Genomic DNA, 22,704 nt, shown 5'->3' with positions numbered 1-22,704 from the left:
TTGGGGAGGGAAATGAGAAACCAATCCACCCCCAAGCAATGTCTGAATTCTGGGCTGGGCTAATGACCCAACTGATGTGATCAGACTCCTGTCAGTATCAATTCAACAAAGCACATTGTGGGTGTCATTCAGTTTATATCTTCTCCCAACTTTTTTTTCTTGCAACCCTGGAATCCTTTAATTCGGAGTAGAGTTGGTACAACTGGATGAAGCTGAGCATTTACTGGCCGGATACCCTTCCTCACACCATGCAGAGTTCACAGCAGATATTTTTTCTTTCCACCCTAGGAGAGAAACACCTGCCACTACCTAGGATTGGACTCTCAATCTTCTGAGTGGGAGGCGAGTATCTTCACCACTAGGCCACCATATCACTCTCCCTCCCAACTTTCTATACAGCACTAAAAATAACAAATTCTGTTTCTTTTGATTTATATTATCATCTACTTTATGAACACACGTCATTTTTTGGAAATGTGTTACTTCTCCCTCAAAACTGACAAGTTTATGCCCATAGTGGTGGTAACAATTTGAAATCTCCCTTATTGAAAAACAATTTAATTTTAATTAAAATCAGCAAAAGGGAAAAATCAAGTTGTACCATTCTTGAAGGAAGCACATTCTTAGGACTGTTTAGGTCAAGTTCACTCACACTTACCATTCTGTAGTCTCTCTACACCTGGACTGTAATATTCCAGATGATCTCTAGATGGGAGCAGAGATGTTTGCTGCCATCTCGTGGCTGTCTAGATTTTTGCAGCCCACTTGTAGCAACCCTAATCCTACCCAATAAAAAGCTTTCTATTATATGTCGCTTTCATGCTGCATATGTGCTGCTTAAGAACTGGCTCATTCTGACTAATGGTAGGGTTGGTCCAGTGGGAACTGTGTGTGTGTGTTCTCTTTGACAAGCATAATTTTATTTATTTATTTAAAATCTGCTTACCTCTTAAGTTTTTATTCTAAATTATTTGCTTAGCATTTAGGAGTGAAAACTACTCAGTGGTAGTACAGTTCCTTAATTAAAATCAAACAAAGAGATCACTTATGTTTATTGAGGAAAAAAAAATCTATTACTGTTCTTAACAATGTTAGACAGAATACTGAATGGTTCAAATTTCCCAAGCCACTCATATTTCCTGCTGATATGAGGGCTGTTCAAATAGGCACTTCACTTTTGGGTTTATTTATTAAAATCCTGCACTCAGCTATAGAAAATTAGTCTCCTAGAGATGAACCACTCCTTTCCCTGAAGAACTGACTGCAAAGCAGATATTCCAGAATTAGACAACAACAGAAGACCAATCAGTGTGTTAGATTACCCATCGGGAATATTTCAGTATTCAAATAGGATTAAAAAATACTATTTTTAAACAGCACAAATTGTTATGATTTCAAATGGCTTTTACAAAACGAGACAATGAACAAGAATGCAAGGCAAACAGATCTATATAGGGTTATTGACAGTTTATTCTATTAGGAATGAAAGATGTTGTAAAAACAGACATAACAACAACCAAACCAGCACTGATCGCTCTTTGAAGCTGTACACACAGATAACTGCAAAACATGGAAGAAAAGTGACTTTACTCCTTTGTAAAAATGTTCCGTCCTGTAGTTTAGGCTGTGAAATTCTAGTGTTCTTCCTATTCTGTTAATACAGATGAGAACCACCCCTTCCATTCTCAGGCATCAAAGCACCCACTTGAAGAGGGCAAGAATAATTATCCTCTTCCCTTGGATACTGATTTTATAAGCATTGAATCACTTGTATAGATTCAAATAAAGGGTGCTACTATTGTGTGTAAAATGAAGAACGTTCTAATACACTCCAGTTATAATTCACAGGATCTAATTCACAGGCCCGTGAGATTATGGCATAGAAAAAAGACGACAGCTCTATGGTTTGAAATAATATGAAGTGTGGAGGAGGTATATATCTTAAATCATGCCAGGCAGAATCCCTTTGTGTGTGAAAAAAAGTATTGCTCAATATATGTTAACAACTGCTTGAATTTACACAGAAGAATAAAAAGAGTAACGCTAAACCTTTTAGATGGCTCTTTGTGGAATCTCTTGCTACTAGACGAAAGCTCTAATGGCAATGTATATAGGTGGATCTGCTACTGAGAACCCAATTACGTTTTGAGAAATGTAATTTTAATATGTATCCATCATGGAGCCTGGATGATATAGGAGTTTTTGATCCAAATATAAAATTCTATATATTTTCTATATATTAAGGGAGCCCCAGAATATGTTAGTCACTCTTGACCATCTAGAGGGTGGGTGCTGGCCCCGCCCAGTTTAGCAAAGTGAGGGAAAGTCCCAATACATCACATGATGCCGCTGTGACGATGCAAGTTTGATACCCCTGACCAATAGTGGGTTTCAATTTTTTTAGGTGGCCTGCTTTGTGGGAGTGGGTTGCCAGCCATTTCACCAGATGAGAGTGGCTTGCCAGCCATGTGACTTAACAACGCTTTTGCTTAGCAACCAAAATGTTGGCTCAGAAACTCTAGCATTTGAAGCACACAAGTCTTAAAACTGTCAAGTTACAAGACCCTTGCACCCCTAACCCTTTAGGAAAAAAAAACCCAGGGGTGTTCAAACTTGATAGCTTTAAGACTTGTGGACTTCAACTCCCAGAATTCCTCCTCTCGCTCTTCATCTTGATGATGTGCGGACGGGCGTGGGGGAGGGAGCTGGAACCGGTTCTAAACGGCATGTAGATTTGTGGAACTTCTTCTATAGAAGAGGTTAGAACTGGCAGGAACCCACCCCTGCCCCTAACCTAGAAGGTCAGGCAAAAGACATTTAAAAAAAAGATCTGATGAGCTGAGACATCCTCATTCCCATCCCTTTGCAGACTGCAAGTTTCACTTTTTTCTTTCCTCCAAAATTATTATCCAAATTAACATTTAAAATTTGAAATACATTAGCTGATTGGCTCAGAGTCAACTATGATTAATCACTACCACTTTGTGCTTTCTCTGAATTCCATTAAAACCTATCACATATGTGTAACATTTTGTTTTCTCTTTTTTCCTATTCAATTTTGTTCTTCAATATTTTTATTTAGTGCTTTATAATGTATTTTGGTTAAATTGAATTGCATTAGATAATCATAATGATATCAAAACTTCCAAAGAAACAGTAGCATTGCTTAATCAAGAGAGAATGCAAGCCAATGGAAACTCTCATAGCTTCTTGGGGACAACATTCCATGGGGTAAGAGCCCTATGTGCAAATTAGCTCCTTAGGAAAATGGACTATTCCTCCATAGGTGATGGCACCCAAAGTAGCAGCTATTTCACAGATTTTAGTCTACTGGCCAGATAAGTGGAATTTAATATTCCTTCAGATATTTCGATCCTAACTGATAATATGCAGCAGTATGCTTGAAAAGCAGAGATTTAACATTATCCTAAAACCCAGGCTTATTTAAATCATTTGCTTGTACTTCAAATTAATTGGAATTCTCTTCAACTACAACCATATACAGGTAGTTTCGACTTACAACAGTTCATTTAGTGACCAGTCAAAGTTACAATGTCACTGAAAAAAGTGACTTATGACTGTTTTTCACACTACAACCATTGTAGCATCCCTATGATTGCACGATCAAAATTCAGATGCTTGGCAACTGGTTCACATTTATGATGATTGCAGTGCACTTGGGTCATGTAATCAGCTTCTGCTACCTTCTGACAAGCAAAGTCAATGGGGAATCCACATTCACTTAACAACCATGGGACTAACTTAACAAACACAATAAGTCACTTTAACAACTGTGGCAAGAAAAGTTGTGAAATGGGGCAAAACTCACTTAACAAATTTCACTTAGCAGCATAAATTTTAGGCTCAATTATGCTCATATCTCGAGGACTATTGTAATACATTTATAACGTTTAACTTGGGAGTTTGCCAGACCAAGAATTAATACAATCAGCTATATTTTTCTAGTATAGTCACAGCTATTCAGTCAAAAAGGTAACATGTGCAATGGTAAAACATCTAGGCAACACTGATTTTGGCTAGAAATGTTGATCAGATAAAGACTGTCTTTAAATGCAGATAGATGCCAAACCTTTGGACAGTGTGAATACCACAAGCAGTAATAAATTCCAAGAGAATGAAACAGCAATATTTATTGTCTGCAATGACATACTCCAGTTGAGTTTGATTCCAAGTGTCATGTTTTCCTTTTCTTAACTTTCTAATCTAGTATATAGTCCTAACATGTCCTGATAGTCTCCCGTAAAAAATTGTCTCTGATTATTTATTGATGGGGAGCTTAATCGGTTAACTTGATATATCTATGAATGTCATTTAGCCTCCAAACTTGCAACAAAAGCTGTGGGGAAGGGGGAATTCAGTAATTAGAGAAATACATAAGAGGATGAGGTATCACCTTGGATATATTGCACCCCAAAGGTCTAAGGCTTTAGGCGTAAGAAGCAACACCTTGAACTTAGCCTGGAAGTAAGTTGATTAAAGAGCTGCTATACTAGCTGTGATTATTATTCACTCAATCCTATGGAGATCAGATGGAAATAACAAAACAGATGCCACAAGTCCAAGCATGCTTGCCTCAGAAACTCTCCCGGTTGAATTATTTGCCCTTTTTCTCTCTAAAGGCAAAACACTACAAGGAGAAACTTGGTGTTTGGGATGGGGATGGATTTTTTTTTTCAATCTTGTATAATTGTGACATACCTGAACGCAGGTATGAACGCATTAGTTACAAGCCACTGATATATGGCCTGCTTCATTTTACTGAAATCTGCAAGAAGAATACAAGGCACATTTTGGAGAGGGCAAGATATGTATGCAATGCTGCTCACTGTAATCAATTGTTGAAGAAAAGAACACATTTTTACATGGCAGATCATAATGAAAGTAGTTTTCATCGAAGTTTGAATGTGGTAACTTCAACATTAGTCCTTCAAAGACATTTTGGGATCAATCTCATTCCCCTCAATCAGGTCCACCTTCAGGAAAGACAGGAAAAGAAAATATTTACTCAAAATCCTTTGTGATAAACAATTTTTTTGGAAAAGCACTTAGCGTTTTTTTTACTTATTCTACGTTTGGTTTCATACCTATAATAACATTCTGGGGAGGAGGAAAGGAATATTGTTCCATTATCTATTGAGAAATGTGATATGAGAACAATCGGCCAAAGATTGAGCACAAATTCTACTGACAGGAAGTAGGTAATGGCAAAATGTACATTCTGGCTCTTTATGAAGACCTCAGAATGTAACTGCCCTTTTTCCTTCTTTCAGTACTGGCTTCCCAGACAAGTGTATACCTTACCTGTAGAAATCCTACTATCAACAAACTGAGTGCACTCAAACTTAAGATTTTTTTAAAAATCAGTCAGTATGAGCAATTATTGGTTAAGATGTCTATTGGCATCATTTAATTGGACAGGGATGCATACACCTTGGTGAGTACTGCTTCTCTTAAAATGATGTATGACTTTCATACAGAATAGGCTATTAGGGAATGAAGAAATGAAGACATTTCTTACAGATGGCCTCGTCCTCTCCACCAGGAGAATCCTCATCTCTTTAAAGGTACCGTGAACATTTCATAGTTTCAACAAGTCTTTGTTTTTCTTCATTTATTTTTGTTTAGCTTAATTTAGCTTTGTGAAATAAACAGTCACATTTTCAGTAACACTCCTTGCCAGACAAAAAACAAAATATTTTATGTTTTTCTACTAAGAATTCCACAGATCCATCTTTCCATTAATGGAAAAAGAGATATTTATAATTCTATTTCCAAAACATTCATTTTTCAGTCTAGATAAGTAATAGTTTACTTAATCCAAATTTCCAATAAGAATTAGATAAATTCATGTGCATATTTAGTTTTCACCATAAAAGCAAGATAAAGAGTACTCAGTCTAAAAACATTAAATATGCATGAAAGCATAATGAAGTCTTATTGCCATAATCAAAGAAACTGATTTACCACTTTGGGCCTCCCTTCATTTGTTTTTCTCAGCAATGTTTGTTTGAGTGCATTGATCTTCTCATCAAGTTCAGCCAGAGAATAGTTCTGCCATTCAGAAAAAGACAGGAGCTTAGTATCATGAATTAGTAGCAAAAACATTTAAATTAAGAAATAATTTGAGAGCAAGCATGGAGTTAATATTCTGGAGAAAGGATGAACAACATATTTACAATCTTCCACACCAGTTTCAAAGCCTCAATTAATTTATCATGGTCTGGAATCTAAGATTACTTTGGTGGCAACAGTAATTTAAACTTAGATTTCAAACCATAATATGAATCCTGATTTTATATAGTGGTCTTCAGGTAACATTAAATCTAATTTTCAAAAAGTGAGCTGTAATTCAAAGTAACAATAGCACTGAAGCTACCATTAGATATATGTGTGAGAATCACATGGTGTCAAATCTGTCAAAACTTTGCATTCAATTACAAAAAGGTGCACCTGAATAGAAGCTTAGCACCTGCCCACAACTTTTTAAAGTAGCCACAGTTTGTCAGTGTTACATGGCAGTTAAAGAAAGCAGCTACAAATCCTGAGGCAGGGGAAACAGCTTTAAAAGGCACTTACATCCATGCTTCCTTATGTTTCAATAATTTTCTAAATTATTTCTGAAATATTGTATAGCTCTAATGAATACAAAGTTAATTCCTGACTTAAGTGCTAATGGCTATAGCAGGAAAATCTCCGTGATAATGTAAAAAGTTTAGTATTAGAACACAGTGAGAAAAAGACTTTGTCAATTAAATTTTTTTCAAATTATTAATGAACTGTTAAACAAAATGCTGGCCTTATAAATTGAAAGCCAATCTTAGAAAAAGTGAAATTCAAAGAACATTATTTCAATAAAAACTGCTTTAGTCAGATTCGGATTTGTGTGGAATCCATGAAACTGCTAATTAATGCTTCATAAATAACATGGAAAGTTCTTCAGGGTATGTGGGAAGAGCCACATAATCCTATCTGTAGCTTTTTAAAGCAGTTTCACCTTTCCTATAATGCTGCATGATCTGAAGCACCTTTTCACCTTCACTGAATCACCAAATCCTTCTGGTAAGTTTTCCACACAAACAGGCAGCTGCAAAATGTTACTTTTTATGTGAGTTGGCTATATAAGTGAGTTGGCATAAGAACTGTCCCTATCAGCATTAATGGCACCTGGAAAATTGGTACAACTGCTGTTTAATCAAATCAGCAATCTGAGAACCAAATTTAGATATCCCTGACAAGAAAGTTTTTAACTCTGGCCACATTGCTAAGCCTGTCAAGCAAATTTTACTCTGACATTAATATTGCAGGAAGACAAACTAGAATACACATGTAACTGTTTGGGTGATAGACAAAAAAGAACATTCTGAATAAATTAAAGGTACACTCTCCATTTCATGGATTAGAAAAGCATCTTAAATTTGTAACTGTAAGCACATATAAATGTAACAAGTAGACTCACTTGATTTTGTTGAATTTTTCTTTTTTTCATAGACAAATTCTGTTAAAAATTCAAATATGTAATGTTATTACCAATTATACCATAGTTTTAATAAAAAGTAACTATCCTTTTCGTCTAGAAAGATTTACATTTTTATGAATGGGAATTACTCAGCAGTTATTTTTTTCTCATGTAACCTCTCTAAATTTTTCTAGGGTGCATGTTCATCTCCCATCAGATAAGGAGCAAAGTGTTTCTATTATGCAAGTTATCATTGTTATTCTAATCTTTCTGAAAGGATTCAATGCATGTTGCTCAGTCTTCTCTCTTTCTCTCTCTTTCCCCCTCCCCACTTCTCTGTAAACAAAAAGAAAGCAAATTCGAGAAAAAGATTTCTGTTTAATGTGTTATTTTTTTTTGTTAACTTCCTTTAACTGAACTGTCTTTTAATTAGAAAGAGGACTCAAATAGGAATTCTGTATTACATGTGTGGTACACATGTAGCAGTTTGATAGATCAGCTCTTAAGAGAAAATCTTCACAGCTATATAAGAGGAAAACACTCTGAACACTTTTTAAAAGCTAATCAATCTTATTGAAACAACACCCCATGAATTTCCCAGTGCGTACAGAGAATTCCTGTGTCTGTTAATAGCCCAATTGACCTTGATGGAAATCACCATGCAGAGCTATCACTTCAGATGAACTGAACAAGGCTGTTTCGAAAACTCTGGATCCAAATATACACATCCCCATTCAAGACATTTAGAACAAGGTACCAAGACTTAATAACACTACTTACCACAGACTGAAAATATTCAGGAGACATCCCTTCCAATTCAAGAATTTTATCTTCAAGCTTTTTTATCCTCTGATAAATATCTTTTGGCACTGGTCCACCTACATTGAAGCATTATAAAGAAAACCATCAAAAATATATCACGACTAGGACAATTTAAAAAATAAAACGGAAGGTTTCAGAGGAGAATTAACCTTCCAACCAGGATGTCAGGATAAAAGAATGAATAAAGGAGAAAGAGAGGCCCAAAACAATAATATTCTAATGCAATAATTTGCTGGGACATCATAACACTTTCTTGACAATTCTTTACATACATGGAAGAGAGGTTCCAAATATAGCTATGAACCCAACCTGAAAATTATAAAGGTCCAATTTCTTCATGTTATTTTCTGAAGATATAATTTTCCACTTTCTGTTCAACAAAGCAGAAATATTAAAGTGGCTAGATCACTGGGGATTCTTGCACAATGATTTTAAATGCAGGAGTTTTATTTTATTTTGATTATGGTCTTCTTTGTGACAAGCTTATTGCTATATTGTGTATTTGTATATCTATAGTACCTTAATATTTTATACAAATGCTGTTATTGATAATCATAATTTGCCAAAATGCATCGATTATCTCCATGTTCCATTGTAGATTTCTATAAGTTTATGAATTAAATATTTTCATATTTCATTAAAACAGGTCAATAGCAATGTTATTCATTCATCCCTCCCACCCCCAAAAAAGAGCCAAGGGCTTAGAAATCTTTGGGTCCATACAGTGAATAATTATTCCAAATAACTAGCTTTAAAAAGTCAACTTTCACAAGATTAAAATAGGGGAGAAGAAACAAGATAATAGTAACTATATTCAATAATTTAAAGGTCATTTAGTTCAACAGATATTAATTTATTTACCACTATCAGGCCACCAGCTAGAAAGCAGTGCGATGAATTGGATGGCATGCTTACTATGAAAACTCTAAATAAATGCTGGAACTCATGATGGGGAAAAAGTTGATCAAAATAGAGAAGAAATGTACCATACGATGCTGTACATCAATATATTTACGTCTATTCAGATTTTACAACTCTAATCCATTTCAATCTTTGTCTCAGTAAAAATTCTATGGTACAAAAGTAAGAGACACAGCATGGAATTACACTTTTGCTGGCTGTTGCTGAAAAACATTACTGTTTACAATTCAACTATAAATTCATTCTACTAACCTGTTTGTAACCTTAAATGTGCTTCAATGTTCTGTAGTCTCTCTTCTACTGCTTGATTTCCACAATCATGGGAATGATTGGCATTATGATTGGAAACTTGGGCATCTTCATTTCTAGTCTGAGGTCCATAAGTATTTATAACTCGAGAAACTAGGATTTTTAAAAGTACAAGGTTAATATTTTGCCAAATAATAGGATCGAGCAAGTCCATAGCCTTTTATCTGAAAGACCCATTAGATTAAATGGAATTTATTCCCAATATTATACAGAAAATATCCAGACATACCTATCTCCTGCTTAAAGTATATGTGACTATTTTTTACAATGGTCAGTGAGAGGTATTTTATCTAGATTGTCTATTTTTTTTCAAAAAAACCCTAAACATTCCCATTTCTTGTATAATTAATGCCCGGAAATATTGCTACATTTCCAAAACAAAATGAATTTGCCAAACTATCAGATATACTATACATTTTACTATATGCCAATTGTTGTGGCCCAGCAGGTGCCGTTGCCGCTGCCACCAGACTCCGAGAGTGAGGGTCCCTATGAGTCAGCTCCAGAGGAGATGGGGGATCCTGGAAAGGGTTCAGACGCTGAGCAGGGATCCGAGAGTCTGGTCGGCCACCGGGAGGCACCTGAGGCATGGAGCAGCGGTGAGAGCCAGAGGAGGGGGGCTCCCGATGCCATGCCTTGGAGCAGCGGGGAGGAGTCACGAGACAGTGAGTCAGAACTCAGCAGGGAGTTTCTGGACGCTCGTTACCGCCGCGCCCATAGACGCAAGGAGCGTGGGCGTAATTATCGGCGGTAAGAGCTCTCAGCTGCTGTTTGGGAGGCTCCTTTCCAGGCTATAAAAAGGGTTGACTGTGCATACGCCCTTTGCAGCAGTCAACAGAAGACTTATGCCAGAAGTTCTAGTCTGGAATTCTAGCAAGCTGGATAGCTGCTTTTGTGTTCTGTTCTTGTGAGTTTTGTCTTGGTGGCTTGCTGCCACGGAACCTTCTGTTGGTTTTGTGCAATAAACCTTGTTCCCTTGTACTGTTCCGGAGTGTGTTCTGTGTGGGCAACGGAGGAAGGGGGGTCAGAACAGCCAATTATAGCCAGTATGTAGAAATCTATTTTCAGTATGATAAATTCACAACTATTTAGAACTAAGGCTAATGGAAGCTTTGTTTTATCATAATTTACAAAATAAGCCCTCCTTTAGCAAGTTGAATAGCTGATAAATGATAAGCTATCATTTATACATGACAGTGGTTAGGTTCACCAAAATGCTAAACCAAAATAAAATAGATATATACCAGGGCTTAGCACAATGTGAATCCAACCTAAGTGTTTTGAATTACATTTCAACTCTCAAAGAAGCTTCAGAAATGAAGAAGCTTCTTGAATGAGAAGCAAAATGTCTTCAAGGAAAGTCTAGTTGCCTTTTGAAAAAGCACCTTTGGGACATAAATAGCAAATGCTACAGCAGATAGCTCACAAAAATTAAAGGACAGTTTTACTTGACACTGTCTAGACAATTTTTTCATGATAGAATAATAATAAAAATGTTACTGTCTGAACTTTTCATGCCATTTATTTAAAGCAGCAAGCCATTAAATTATTTAACTAAAAATTTCTATCTCATTTTTCTTCTGTGAGCCTAAGATGGCTACCGTATTTTTCAGAGTATAAGACGCACCCAGGTTTTGAAGAGGCTTTTTTTTAAAGTAGGTAGGTAGATAGAGGGATAAAGAGGGAGAGAAAGAGACAGAAATACAGTAGGTAGGTAGGGAGAGAGAGAGAGTAGTTAGGTAGGTAGGTAAATGGATAAAGAGAGGAGGTAGGTAGGTAGATGTTTCCAGGTGTATTTATCCATGTGCTGGAGAAAGAAATAGCTGACAACCTGTAGCTAAAACTTTGTTTCTGCTGGGACAGCACTTGATCAATGTAATTCTCATCAACCACTCTAACTAAACAGCTTTCCGAAAGGGAGAAAAAAAGTTTTTGCATTCTGCAAGCCTCCCCAAAACAGCCCGTTTTTTGCGAAAATGGGCCTGTTTTTTTTAAAAGGCATGAATAGCTGGGGGGGGGGGAGCTTACAGAGTGCTCCTGCTGGGTGGGGGCCAAAAATGAGCAAAAAATAGCCCGTTTTTTTGTGAAAACGGGCCGTTTTTTGTCAAAAGAAATTGCATGCATAGCCTTATGGAGGCTTATAGAGTGATGATGGGGGCTCGGGGTGCAAAAAATGGCCCATTTTTTGCTCATTTCTGCCCTCCCCAGCCCCCAAGAGCTTTCTGAAAGCCTCCATAAGGCTATGCACGGCCATTATGGTGAAGGGGCGGGGCTTCAGGAGGCAAAAAATGCTGCATTCGATGTATAAGACGCACCCAGATTTTCAGCCTTTTTAAAGAGGAAAAATGGTATGTCTTATACTCCAAAAATAGGGTAATTTAATGTTATTGCTATTGTTTATTAACGGAAATTAAATGAGCTAGTCGAATGTCATGACCACAATATACAATAAAGCTCAAATACAAAAGAACAGAGCAGGGGTGAAATTCAGCAGGTTCTGGAGAACCGATAGCGGAAATTTTGGGTAGAAATTTTGAGGGAATGGGGATTTTGCAGTATCTGTCCCCTGGAGTGAGGTGGGAATGGCAATTTTGCAGTATCCTTCCCCTGCCACACCCACCAAGCCATGCCCACAGAGCTGGTAGTAAAAAAAAATGAATTTCACCACTGCAATAGAGAGAGAAAGATTTTAAAAATAAAGATTCTTAAAAAAATATAGTCTCAAAATGGAAAATTTGAACTAACCAATAGATATGGAAGAGAGTTTTGACTCTCTCCCAAACAATTTATATGACCCATGATCATTAGCTAAAATGCTCACAGCTTGATTATTTATTTATTTGTTAAATTTGTTCTAAAGCAAGAATTTAAATTCAGCAAAAGTTAGTTGGCGTACTTAAATTTGCAGTCTTAAAATCTCTTCGATTATTCAACATGAACTTTTCCAGTATTTATTTCTGCACACATTCATTATAAAGATGTCTACTGAAGCTGAAAAATGGATTGCTATTGGCTTATCAAATTAACAGACTCTAAGGTAAACACTTAGCAACAGTGATTTGCTTTGAAATACATAAAGAAAGGAACATGAACATTTACAGAATGTTTTAAAGTTAGTTCAACAATATATTTCATGAAACTGAAGAGACTTCTCTTGCCTTTATTAATGAGCTCTTAGAAAAGTGGTCAGAGAAAGATATAATAGTACTTACCCTTCACGTGACTTTTGAAACCTGGATAAGGTGTAAACACTGCATCAGTTCTAGCACAACTGTTTTCTAAAGATGTTTTGAACAAAAAAACCCAAATCATTATTTCAATAACTTTAGGAGCTCAGAATTCATTCTAAATGTTCAACAAAGCAAGAAATATTGGTTGAATTCAGAAATTATGCCTAAGCTACAAGACATCATGGCCAAATTCACTAAATTTGCTAAAAATATAAGGATATAAATCATTATGGTTTGATATGTTGTCTGATCAAACTTACCTTAACTACATTCTTAGTTGGCAGATACAGAAGATAATAATAATTCTGGCATGTCTAGTGTTATATTTTTACTTGGATTCTAATCTGAAAAGTGTTTTTTACTACTTTTCATTTTTACATAGGATTGAATTAATTTTGCAGACCCTTGTAATATAACTTTGCCCAAAGAAAATCATATTGAAATCTGAAAGGTTTAACCCAAATATATAGGCACAGAATTCTATACTGGTGAAAATGTAAACAATGTTAAAAGTATAGTATTTTCAGTTAAGATATAAGAACAGAGTCAAAACCTTCCCCCCTCCCTTTTAAAAGAAGTGGAAAAAAAACCTATACATTTAAACTTTTTTATATTTACAAAAAACTGCATATTTCTAAGATGCACTATTACCAAATACATATTAGAATATACGATAAAATATGCATTATTAAATCATTAATTTAATTGAGACAAATATATTTTATATACAATAGATGGAGATAAAAAATCTGATAGTTTTCATAACTGAAAATCACTATCATAATAATTTGGATCAAATTTTTATTTTGAAGCAAGCTATTTTTCTCTAAGTAAATAAATAAAAGTTTTAGCAAGAAACATAGTGCTCATTTCTGTTAGGTTATGTGTTACCTAAAGTATTTCAAAATTAGTAAATTATTTCAACATATATTTTTAGTTTGGAAAAAAATATATTAATTTTTTAAAATGAAAATCACTTATGCAATACAATACAATAGCAGAGTTGGAAGGTACTTTAGAGGTCTTCTAGTCCAACCCCCTGCCTAGGTAGGAAACGCTATAACGTTCCAAACCAATGGCTATCCAACATCTTCTTAAAGTGTTGGGGCATTCACAACTTCTGGAGGCAAGCTGTTCCACTGATTAATTGTTCTAACTGTCAGGAAATTTCTCCTCAGTTCTAAGTTGCTTCTCTTCTTGATTAGTTTCCACCCATTGCTTATTGTTCTACCCTCAGGTGCCTTGGAGAATAGTTTGACTCCCTCTTCTTTGTGGCAACCCCTGAGATATTGGAACACTGCTATCATGTCTCCCCTAGTCCTTCTTCCTAGTAAACTAGACATACCCAGTTCCTGCAACCGTTCTTCATATGTTTGAGTATAGACCTATGATAGGAACAGTTATATATGTTCTCTTGAAAGCTATTGAGGAGTCTTGTTGTGTTTCTAAGAACAAAATGGCTTGCATCATACATGAGTCACTATTTGTTTTTGGCTTTATTTATAAGTAGCAAATTGTATATACAATTTGATAACTGGATTTTATTTAATCCATTTTAATAGTTATAATGTGGATATCAAATTTCTGTCTTTTATTTAAGAACCCAATTTTAATATTGAGCAAATAAGACTCTTAATCTGGAAATATGACAGGTTAGTAATAAGATCTGAGCTCACTATTATAGCATGAATGAAATGTAACTCTAAAAACAGACTTTTGTGTAATGACAACCCATCATATCAACGTTTGGTTAGGAAATTTATTAAGAGGACCACAACTACCACTCTTGCTAGAAGTTTAGTCTAAATGGTAGTCATTTAAAAAAAGGTCAAATTAGCAAATTCCACATTTAAGCATTTGGAATGCTATTAAGAAATAGGATAAATGGAATTTGGTTTCTCTTATTTTTAACAAGCTTTTCTATTTTTAATAAAATTTCAGTTTAGAAATATTTTATTCCTATTCACTGCATTAATACATTTCTTGAAATATGACTAAATCATCCATACTTTTTGCTTTTGTGTACACTTTGGTTCTAAATTCAGTGGGATTTATTCCCATATAAATTACAGTTCAAGTCTTATATAAAAATACATATCAGCTGCATTGTATTCTAGGAAACTGGCTAAAAGACTACCTATACCTGGAAATCCCAAAGGTGCTTTTTCCATAGACATATACCTGGAAAGAAAGAGTCGGTGCAATTTTATTATAAATGGTATAGTTCTAGTATAAGGGTAAATGTCTGAGAAATAAAACATCTAATTTTTGTTTAAAAAATTAGCTCCCTTTTGAGGAGGAGTTTTTACGGGGAAGGGGTGTGTGATGTCGTAAGAAAAAGTTCTGCAGCATAGCTACCTTGATTACAATCCATAACATTGCAAAATTCTCTGACATTGTTTTCATTGATCTCAGCTTGTTTCCTTTCAATGAAGGCCGATATTCGTCTTTCAATCTGTAGGTAAGAAACAACTTGTATTCAGTGATCATTATTGCCATTCAGAGTGAAAGGATTTTGACTTGATAGGAAGAAATGGTCCTACATTCACTTACTTCAGCTTTCCCAGCTTTTATCTGAACTACTTCTGGGTCAAAACCAAAAGGAGCTTCTTTCAGATTTGCAGAGTCACTGGCTGTATGTTTCATTTCTTTCTGTAGGTCTTTATCTTTTACATCTGAAATACTTTTGAAATGTCCATGTTCTGTCTTACTAAAATTATAAATGGGTGTAGTAGTTTCTTCTTTAATCAAAGGCTGAAGTTTTTCCACAAAAAGCTAGGCAATAGGAGAAAAAAAGAATTGATTTAAAGCAACAGAACCTGTTTTTTTTAAGCCTGGGATTTCCAAAACTCCTTAAAATAATTTCAGAGACCATATGTCCTCATTATTGTGTACATAATCTAACCAAATAAGAATTGAAATACCACATCTCAAAGTGTCACTGCCCTTTTGATCACTGCCTTTTTACTAATCTGTGTATTAAAAAAAAAAACCTCTAGAGAGACCATACTATCAGAGCAAATCTGTCTGTTACTCATCTATTTTGTACCAAATCAAAGCAGCAGCTTTTTGGCACCAACATCACTTAATTTACATGTCATTCAAATGCTTACTCAGAACATTAAGGCTTAAGTATTTTTCCTCCTTAATATGAGAGCCAAGACTCTCATTCTGTTAAAGGTTTTTGCTTTAGCATTACATCACTGACAGCATCTCCACTTGAAAGGGCAACCATCGAAAACACAGGAAAGAAAGTAAATATCATGTTCCAGACTCATACCTATCCCAGTGCAGCCAATATTTGAAAAACAAATGGTCCTTATTACTAGATATCCTTTTATTTTAATTTAAAAACCATATTTGCTTTTTTTTAAAAAAAATGTTTACCACTAAGGCATAAAATACAGGAAAAATGAAAGCTCCGCAATTCTTTAATGCCTCTGTGTCTTAAAAAGACTGAATAATGACACAATCCTGAAGAGTACTTTTAAACAATACAAACAAGGAAGAGCTGTGCAATAATTACTATTTCAATTTGTCTCTTGCTCCCGCTGTCAGGAAATTCTGAAAAAAAGAGGATTTCATGCTATGCCTATCTAAAGAAGCATTTTAGTAAGCATTATTATCTTGAAAATAATAAAATTGATTTATTATATAAATTTTAGTATAGTAAAATTGATTTACTATAGAAGTAAAGTTATATTTAAAGAACAACACAAGAACTAGTTTTTGCTCAATCTCCAGGCAATCTTATTTACTTTAATTTGTATATTTAGAGTGATGAAATATTCAGCTGAAAATTTCCACTAGTACGAGGTGCCAATAATGTGGCAATTTTTTCCCAATGGAGTATTCACAGGAGCTGCTGCTGACACATTACATTCTAATTCGACAGGAAAGCAAACCAATTATGGATATATTCTCATTGAGTACTAGGCCGAGGCCATAAGAGTCGCACTAGTAATTGATCCAAGATACAAACAATGCAACTTAACTTTAATAAAAATTTAAAAGCATTAAATGAAAATGATGTAATATTGAAACTATTTACTTGATAAGTTGAAACATTAGGCACAGAAAAAAAGTTACTTTAAAAAGATCTGTGCTGGCACTAAGGTTAATTGCTGATACGCACATACACCAGGATGTATCATGCTGGGATAATGCCACTTCTTGATCCACTGAAAGCACTCCACAAACGGCAGAACTCACCCAACGCATGGAATCATTATCCTAGCGTGACATACACCTGCCGTGTTATTGCTTAATTATAACCACCCCAGATACAAATGTACTGCATTTACAGTGGAAGTGCAGAAATCAACAGGAATGCATTTTCCCAATCTACTTAACCGGAACAGCTTGCAATATTATTTCCACAATACTTCCAATAAACCTGTTATCTTAAAACAGTTAGGACTTTTAGTAAGTGAAGAACTTCTGGTGTTTCACATAGTTAGCTGCAACTATTGCAAATACATCAGTTTTAACAGTAGTGTAGAGGATTTAAGGTTTGAATTGTGCAATTAGGTTTTGGAAAAGTGCTTAATAAGAAACATTTACCTGTAAAGAGGAAATATGCTGCTGAAGAGCAGTAAAGAGCAATTTAGGCTGTGGTAGTGACATGCCTCGAAATTTCTCCCAGTTTATATTAATTTTCACCACATCGTCCTCGAGGTTAAACTTTAAAATCCAAGCACATAACATCAAAAAGTTACAATGTAAAACATTCACAATTATACTAGAAAGTAAGATCTGAATAAAATGTGACCTAAGAACTGCCAGGCAATAATAGATCAATGGCCCACCTAGTCTGACAGCTTGCTTTTCATACAGGCAATCAGAAGACTCAATAAAAGACTTTAAGGACAATTATTGCTGCACAAATTCTTTGAAATAAAATATTCAGAATCCATCTGACTAAATACAAAGCCCTTCTTTTTAAACTATTAAAGCTACTTCGTTTTTTAACAGGTAGGCTTGCAGTACTGATTTGGAAGGTTCTTCTGGATGTCTCTACAAGTTTATTTCAAATGTAAAAATATGCAAATATGTCAGTTTTTTAAAAGCGTGTTTCAAATGTATTGTGTTAGAGAAAACAGTTTGCAAAATAAATAAGGGAAGGTGTAAAAACATATATTATCAGGAAAAACTTTTTGAAGTTTCCTTAAATATTACAAACTGATAAAAGCTGAAATGAATTAAAGATAAAAAATTAGAGCTAGAGAAATAATAGAGATAGACATAGATGATAGATATCTGTATCTAAGTCAACTAGAATATTATTTAACTTGGAGATGTCTTATTGTTATATACTTGTTATTATTGTAAACATTGGATTTTATTGCAATATGTTGCATGTAATTGCAGATTAATATATTTTATATTTTTCAAGATCATATTTATCTATGGATAAAAATCTGTGCTTTATTATCTATCTTCCTAGTCCCAAAGGTGCTTTTTCAAGAGGCAACTGGACTTTCCGGTTTTTCTTTGAAGACGTTCCGTCTTCTTGGATGAAGCCTCTTGGGTGAGAAGCGAAATGTCTTCAAAGAAAAACCAGAATGTCCAGTAGCCTCTTGAAAAAACACCTTTGGGACAACCATGACCTGGATGACTGAGAATCTCCATAGACATCTTCCTAGTATTTTTGAAAACTCTGTAGTTTTCACTGAAACCATAATTTAATAGGGTGAATGGGGGGGAGAGAACTCTATTACAGTTCATTTCAGCTTTGCCAGATTTCGTGTTAGCAACATCTTAATGGAGACCAATTAACTTAGTTTTGATTACTGAAAATAAAGTAAATTAATCCCCCCCCCGATAATAAGGCCCAAGCAACATGGGGGGGGGGGGGAGTGAAAAGAAAATAAATTCCGTTTCCAGAAATTTTGGCTCACTGAATTCTGTGGTTTTCAAATTTCAGCTTGCTGGTAAATTGAGGTGTTCATAATGATTAGAAATTATATTCATAATCACAAGCTTCAGGAGACATAAAGATATGCCTTTTTCTCAGTTGAAGATGGAGAGTGTTTGGGGTTTGAAACCTGTCTTCTCTAGATTATTTTCTAGCAGTTTCCTGTTTTGGAACTCAGGTTTTTCTGGTTTGTGCCTTAGGCTTTTGGATTTTACTGGATTATAGATGTTTTAACGTTTGCATTCTTGTAAAACTGTTGACAATTCTATGGGAATGTGATGAGATACAAATTAAATAAGCCAATATACCTAATCTAAGCTAAACAGATTTTTGTATGAGTAGAGAGTAGAGAGTCTGAAAATATGTAATATGTTTTCATCTCTTCTGTCTATGTTTCATCTAAAATTTCTTCAAATGATCCCCAATATATTTGGGGAAATTGTGGTATAGTGCTTACTTCCACACACATTGAAGTCCAAATTCAACCCTGAAAACTGATAGGCAATTTAAGACTACCTACATCCCTCAGCCCAATCTACTGTATTTCACAGAGTTAGTACTGTTGAATTGAAGAAAGTGCTGTGTATGTTATATTAAACTTCTAAAGTAAAGTTAAACTTCTAAATGTCCAATCTTTTGGCTTACCTGGGCCACATTGAATGAAGAATTGTCTTGGGCCACATATTTATTTATTATATATGTGTATGTATGTATGTGCTGGTCTTGTTGTTTTCCCGTGTCTTACACGGGAAAAGACCCGAATACAACAAGACCAGCATACCTACACCAGTGAAAATCTACAAACACACACACACACACACACACACACACACACGTACACACACACATATATACATATACACATACATACATATATTAATTATAGCAACTATAACAAAACATCACAAAATATTAAAAGTGTATAATCTTGTGGGACTACATTACTAACTGTCCAGAGCTGCTTGCAGCCCATAGGATATGCCTGTTCTAAAGGAACAACAGATTATAAATCTAACAAGCAATTTAAATATATAATAAAAAAACATTTTAGAGTTTATTCTGCTGGCAGACTGATAAGTTGGACATAATAAAATGTCATCATTCTAAATACGATAGTTAAAAACAATACATTTGACAATATGTTGATCTTTCTCAACAAGATTTGGACAGTTCCTATTTCTCTGATGTTTAAATAAGTAGAGGGCATATAGCTAGATAACAGATTCAGGCTTAACTCAATCATCATATTATTATTTCTGGTTGCTACCAATGCATTTCCCCTATTCATATCATCAGCAATTGCTACACAAGAAGTTCCTATTAAGCAAGAATATTTTAGCTATTCCTGAGTCCATAGGATATTTTTTTCTTGTGCAGTTTATAAAATATACATTTTAAATCTTTTAATATATATCTTCATTTAATCATAGTTGTAGTAAAAGATATTATGAGAAGTAAAGATATATAATGTTGTTGGATACTACAAATTTATGGTCTCAGCCATATATTTCGGTATATTTAGTTCTGTATTTCGTGCTCCAGTGATTTTGGTGATTGTCTTCCAATTCACTTACGGTAGTTGTAAAATTAATATGTTATATAGAGTGCAAGAGAGCAATTTTTAATTAGAAAAAAAATCCAAAATATTTATATTTGTTCCAAACTGTATGTATGTATGTATGTATGTATGTATGTATGTATGTATGTATGTATGTATATGCTGCAATTCTGTATGAAGAAACTCAAATTTAGTTCAATGGCTTACTTTTGAGTATGTATTCAGAGCACGATGGTATGTTTTCAACCATTACAAGTGAAATAGATTTTTAATAATATTAACAGATCATGAAAGTATAATAGCCTCTGAAATATAGCCAAGGCCACAAAATAAATTGTTTCTTTTGTTTTCCCAGATCTAAATCCACTTGTTTATCTAAAGGAGAAAATGTCACTTTAAGTAGGCAGTCAACTAATTCCTCATTTCCATCCACTAGATGGATTGTGGCAAAGACATATTACAAGTCTTGAAATTATAGCTCACAGTTCTCTTGCTTCTTCCTCATTATAACAAATGCTTCTAGCATTCTTATAGATTCTTATGGCTTCTCTCTTCATTGTCTTTAACTTTTCAGCATACTTTTTAAAGTTTACGATCAAAATAAAATACTACATCATTTTCTATGGTAGCAAAGTATGGCATCTGAATAAATAGGTGCTTATTTTTAACTGAAATAGGCAAAAAAAACCTTAAAGGATGAAAAAGAAGATTTTGAGAATGGGACTGCATTTGTTATGTTTCACCTAACTCAAGAGTACATGTTCTTTGAGAACACAAATTAAAGTTTAAAACCATATCAAAGTTTAAAACATTTCCCCAAAGTCTAGTCTGTAACATTTCAAACTTACAGATAGATGTGCATAGGTAATCAGTTATTTAAAACCATATGCAAACGTATTGTAAACATTTTGAAATCCACGTGTTTTCCCATCTCCTCCCCTTCTTGAGATAAAGTGACAGCATCCATTTTGAATCAGTCATTTGTTATTCATGGCTGACAGACTATTAGATATCAGCTACACAATTAGCAAGCAAGGAAATCGTTTACAAACAGAGCGAAGAAATGAAAAGAACAAGTGCCTCTGTGTATATATATGTGTGTGTGAAAGTCATGTAACCCCTCATACATGGAAACACAGCATACTGTCACATCTGTTTTTCTCTGCTATGGAAGGTAGACTATATTTAAATGTCTAAGGAGATTCTCAGTGATCCAGGTCATGGTTATCCCAAAGGTGCTTCTTCAGCTGAAGAAGCTTCTTGGATGAAAAGCGAAACCTCTTCAAAGAGAAAAAAAACAAGCCCAGTTGCCTCTTGAATAAAAGCACCTTTGGTGCTTTGGGATAAGACTATATTTGCCATTCTGAAAGCTTCCATTATCCATTGGTAATTCTGTCACAGTGAAAGAGAACAAGGCACCATACACCACATCAAAGAAAGGTATCATTTCAAAACTAAATCAAACACCAAAGAAAACCCTACAAAATGCTCCAAATCTTGAATGCCTACCAATTACATCTCAAAAGAAATTCCCTGGCCTCAGTGATTTCCTCCAAAGGAGGCCACGTGAATTCCTTCCTTGTGGCCCATTCAGAATAGCTGCAATAATCTGGCGGTGCACATCAACTACTACAGAGGCGGCTCTTCAAAGCATCTCAAGGCGTGTGGGAGAAAAGCGCTGGCTACTTTTAGCGCGGTTCCTCCTCCAAGCCAAGCCGAAATAGTTCATCCTTTGCTCGCCTCGGATGATGCCTAGAAAAACTCGGGGCAACCTATTTTGCCTCGTCCCTTCAAGCAAGCCTCGTTTCACACCCCGCTATCCCCGGAGTTTTCCACGCACACCCCGCCAGGGCACTGGGAAAGCAGAGGCGATGGCCATAGGGAAGACCGCTATCTAGACACCCGTCCCTTTGCCGAGTGGAATGTCAGGTCTTCGTTCCCCCTCCTTACTTACCTGCCCAATCAGCCGAGGCAGGGAACGCAGGGTACCTCTCAGGACCTCTCCGACCGGCTCTTCGAAAGAATCCCTCGGCGGAGCGGGATCCCGGGGCGGATTCAAGCGTACCTCTCCTTCTGCGGAGGCCATGACAGCCGATGAAAACAAACGCTATTGGTCGCGTAGGGGATTGCGCGTCTCTCCCTCTCCTCCTGGCCTCGCGTCGCACAGAGATGACGGCATAGGCTCCCCCCCTCCCCGCGCTCCCACTTTAGGAGTCCTGCAGCCGATCTGCCCATAGAGGGAAGGGGACGGGCTGCGACGCTTCTAAGGGGCTGTCTCCTTTTTTCCAAGCGTTGCTCTACTCTCGCCTTCTCTTGTAGAAGTGGGCGCTTAGCCTTCTGCGATGTTGCGAGCCGTGCGCGTAGGAAAACAGATTTGTTGGAACAAGCGATCTGCAACTTGCGTTCAAAGAATGCAAATGATGTCCTGCTGTTCTGGAAAAAGGGCACTTTGAACCGAATGATTAAATAC

The 22,704-nt window shown here is 35.6% G+C and overlaps 1 protein-coding gene across 1 annotated transcript; it reads right to left on the bottom strand.

Moving 5' to 3' along the window:
- Positions 1-1,378: 1,378 nt before the first annotated feature.
- Positions 1,379-22,391, bottom strand: MBIP (MAP3K12 binding inhibitory protein 1). The gene is made up of 10 exons (XM_081968575.1): positions 22,189-22,391; positions 17,323-17,442; positions 15,313-15,534; positions 15,118-15,214; positions 12,742-12,807; positions 9,473-9,622; positions 8,258-8,355; positions 7,478-7,516; positions 5,986-6,072; positions 1,379-4,994 (listed from the first exon to the last, which is right to left on the bottom strand). The coding sequence occupies exons 1-10, from the start codon at positions 22,318-22,320 to the stop codon at positions 4,941-4,943; spliced, it is 1,065 nt and encodes a 354-aa protein (XP_081824701.1). The 5' UTR covers positions 22,321-22,391; the 3' UTR covers positions 1,379-4,940.
- Between the last annotated feature and the right edge of the window lie 313 nt (positions 22,392-22,704).

Source organism: Natrix helvetica (assembly GCF_964273705.1).
Source record: "Natrix helvetica genome assembly, chromosome: 1".
NCBI lineage: Eukaryota > Metazoa > Chordata > Lepidosauria > Squamata > Natricidae > Natrix > Natrix helvetica.
The sequence above is the reverse complement of the archived record's forward strand: the minus strand, read 5'-3'. Positions and strand labels throughout refer to the sequence as shown.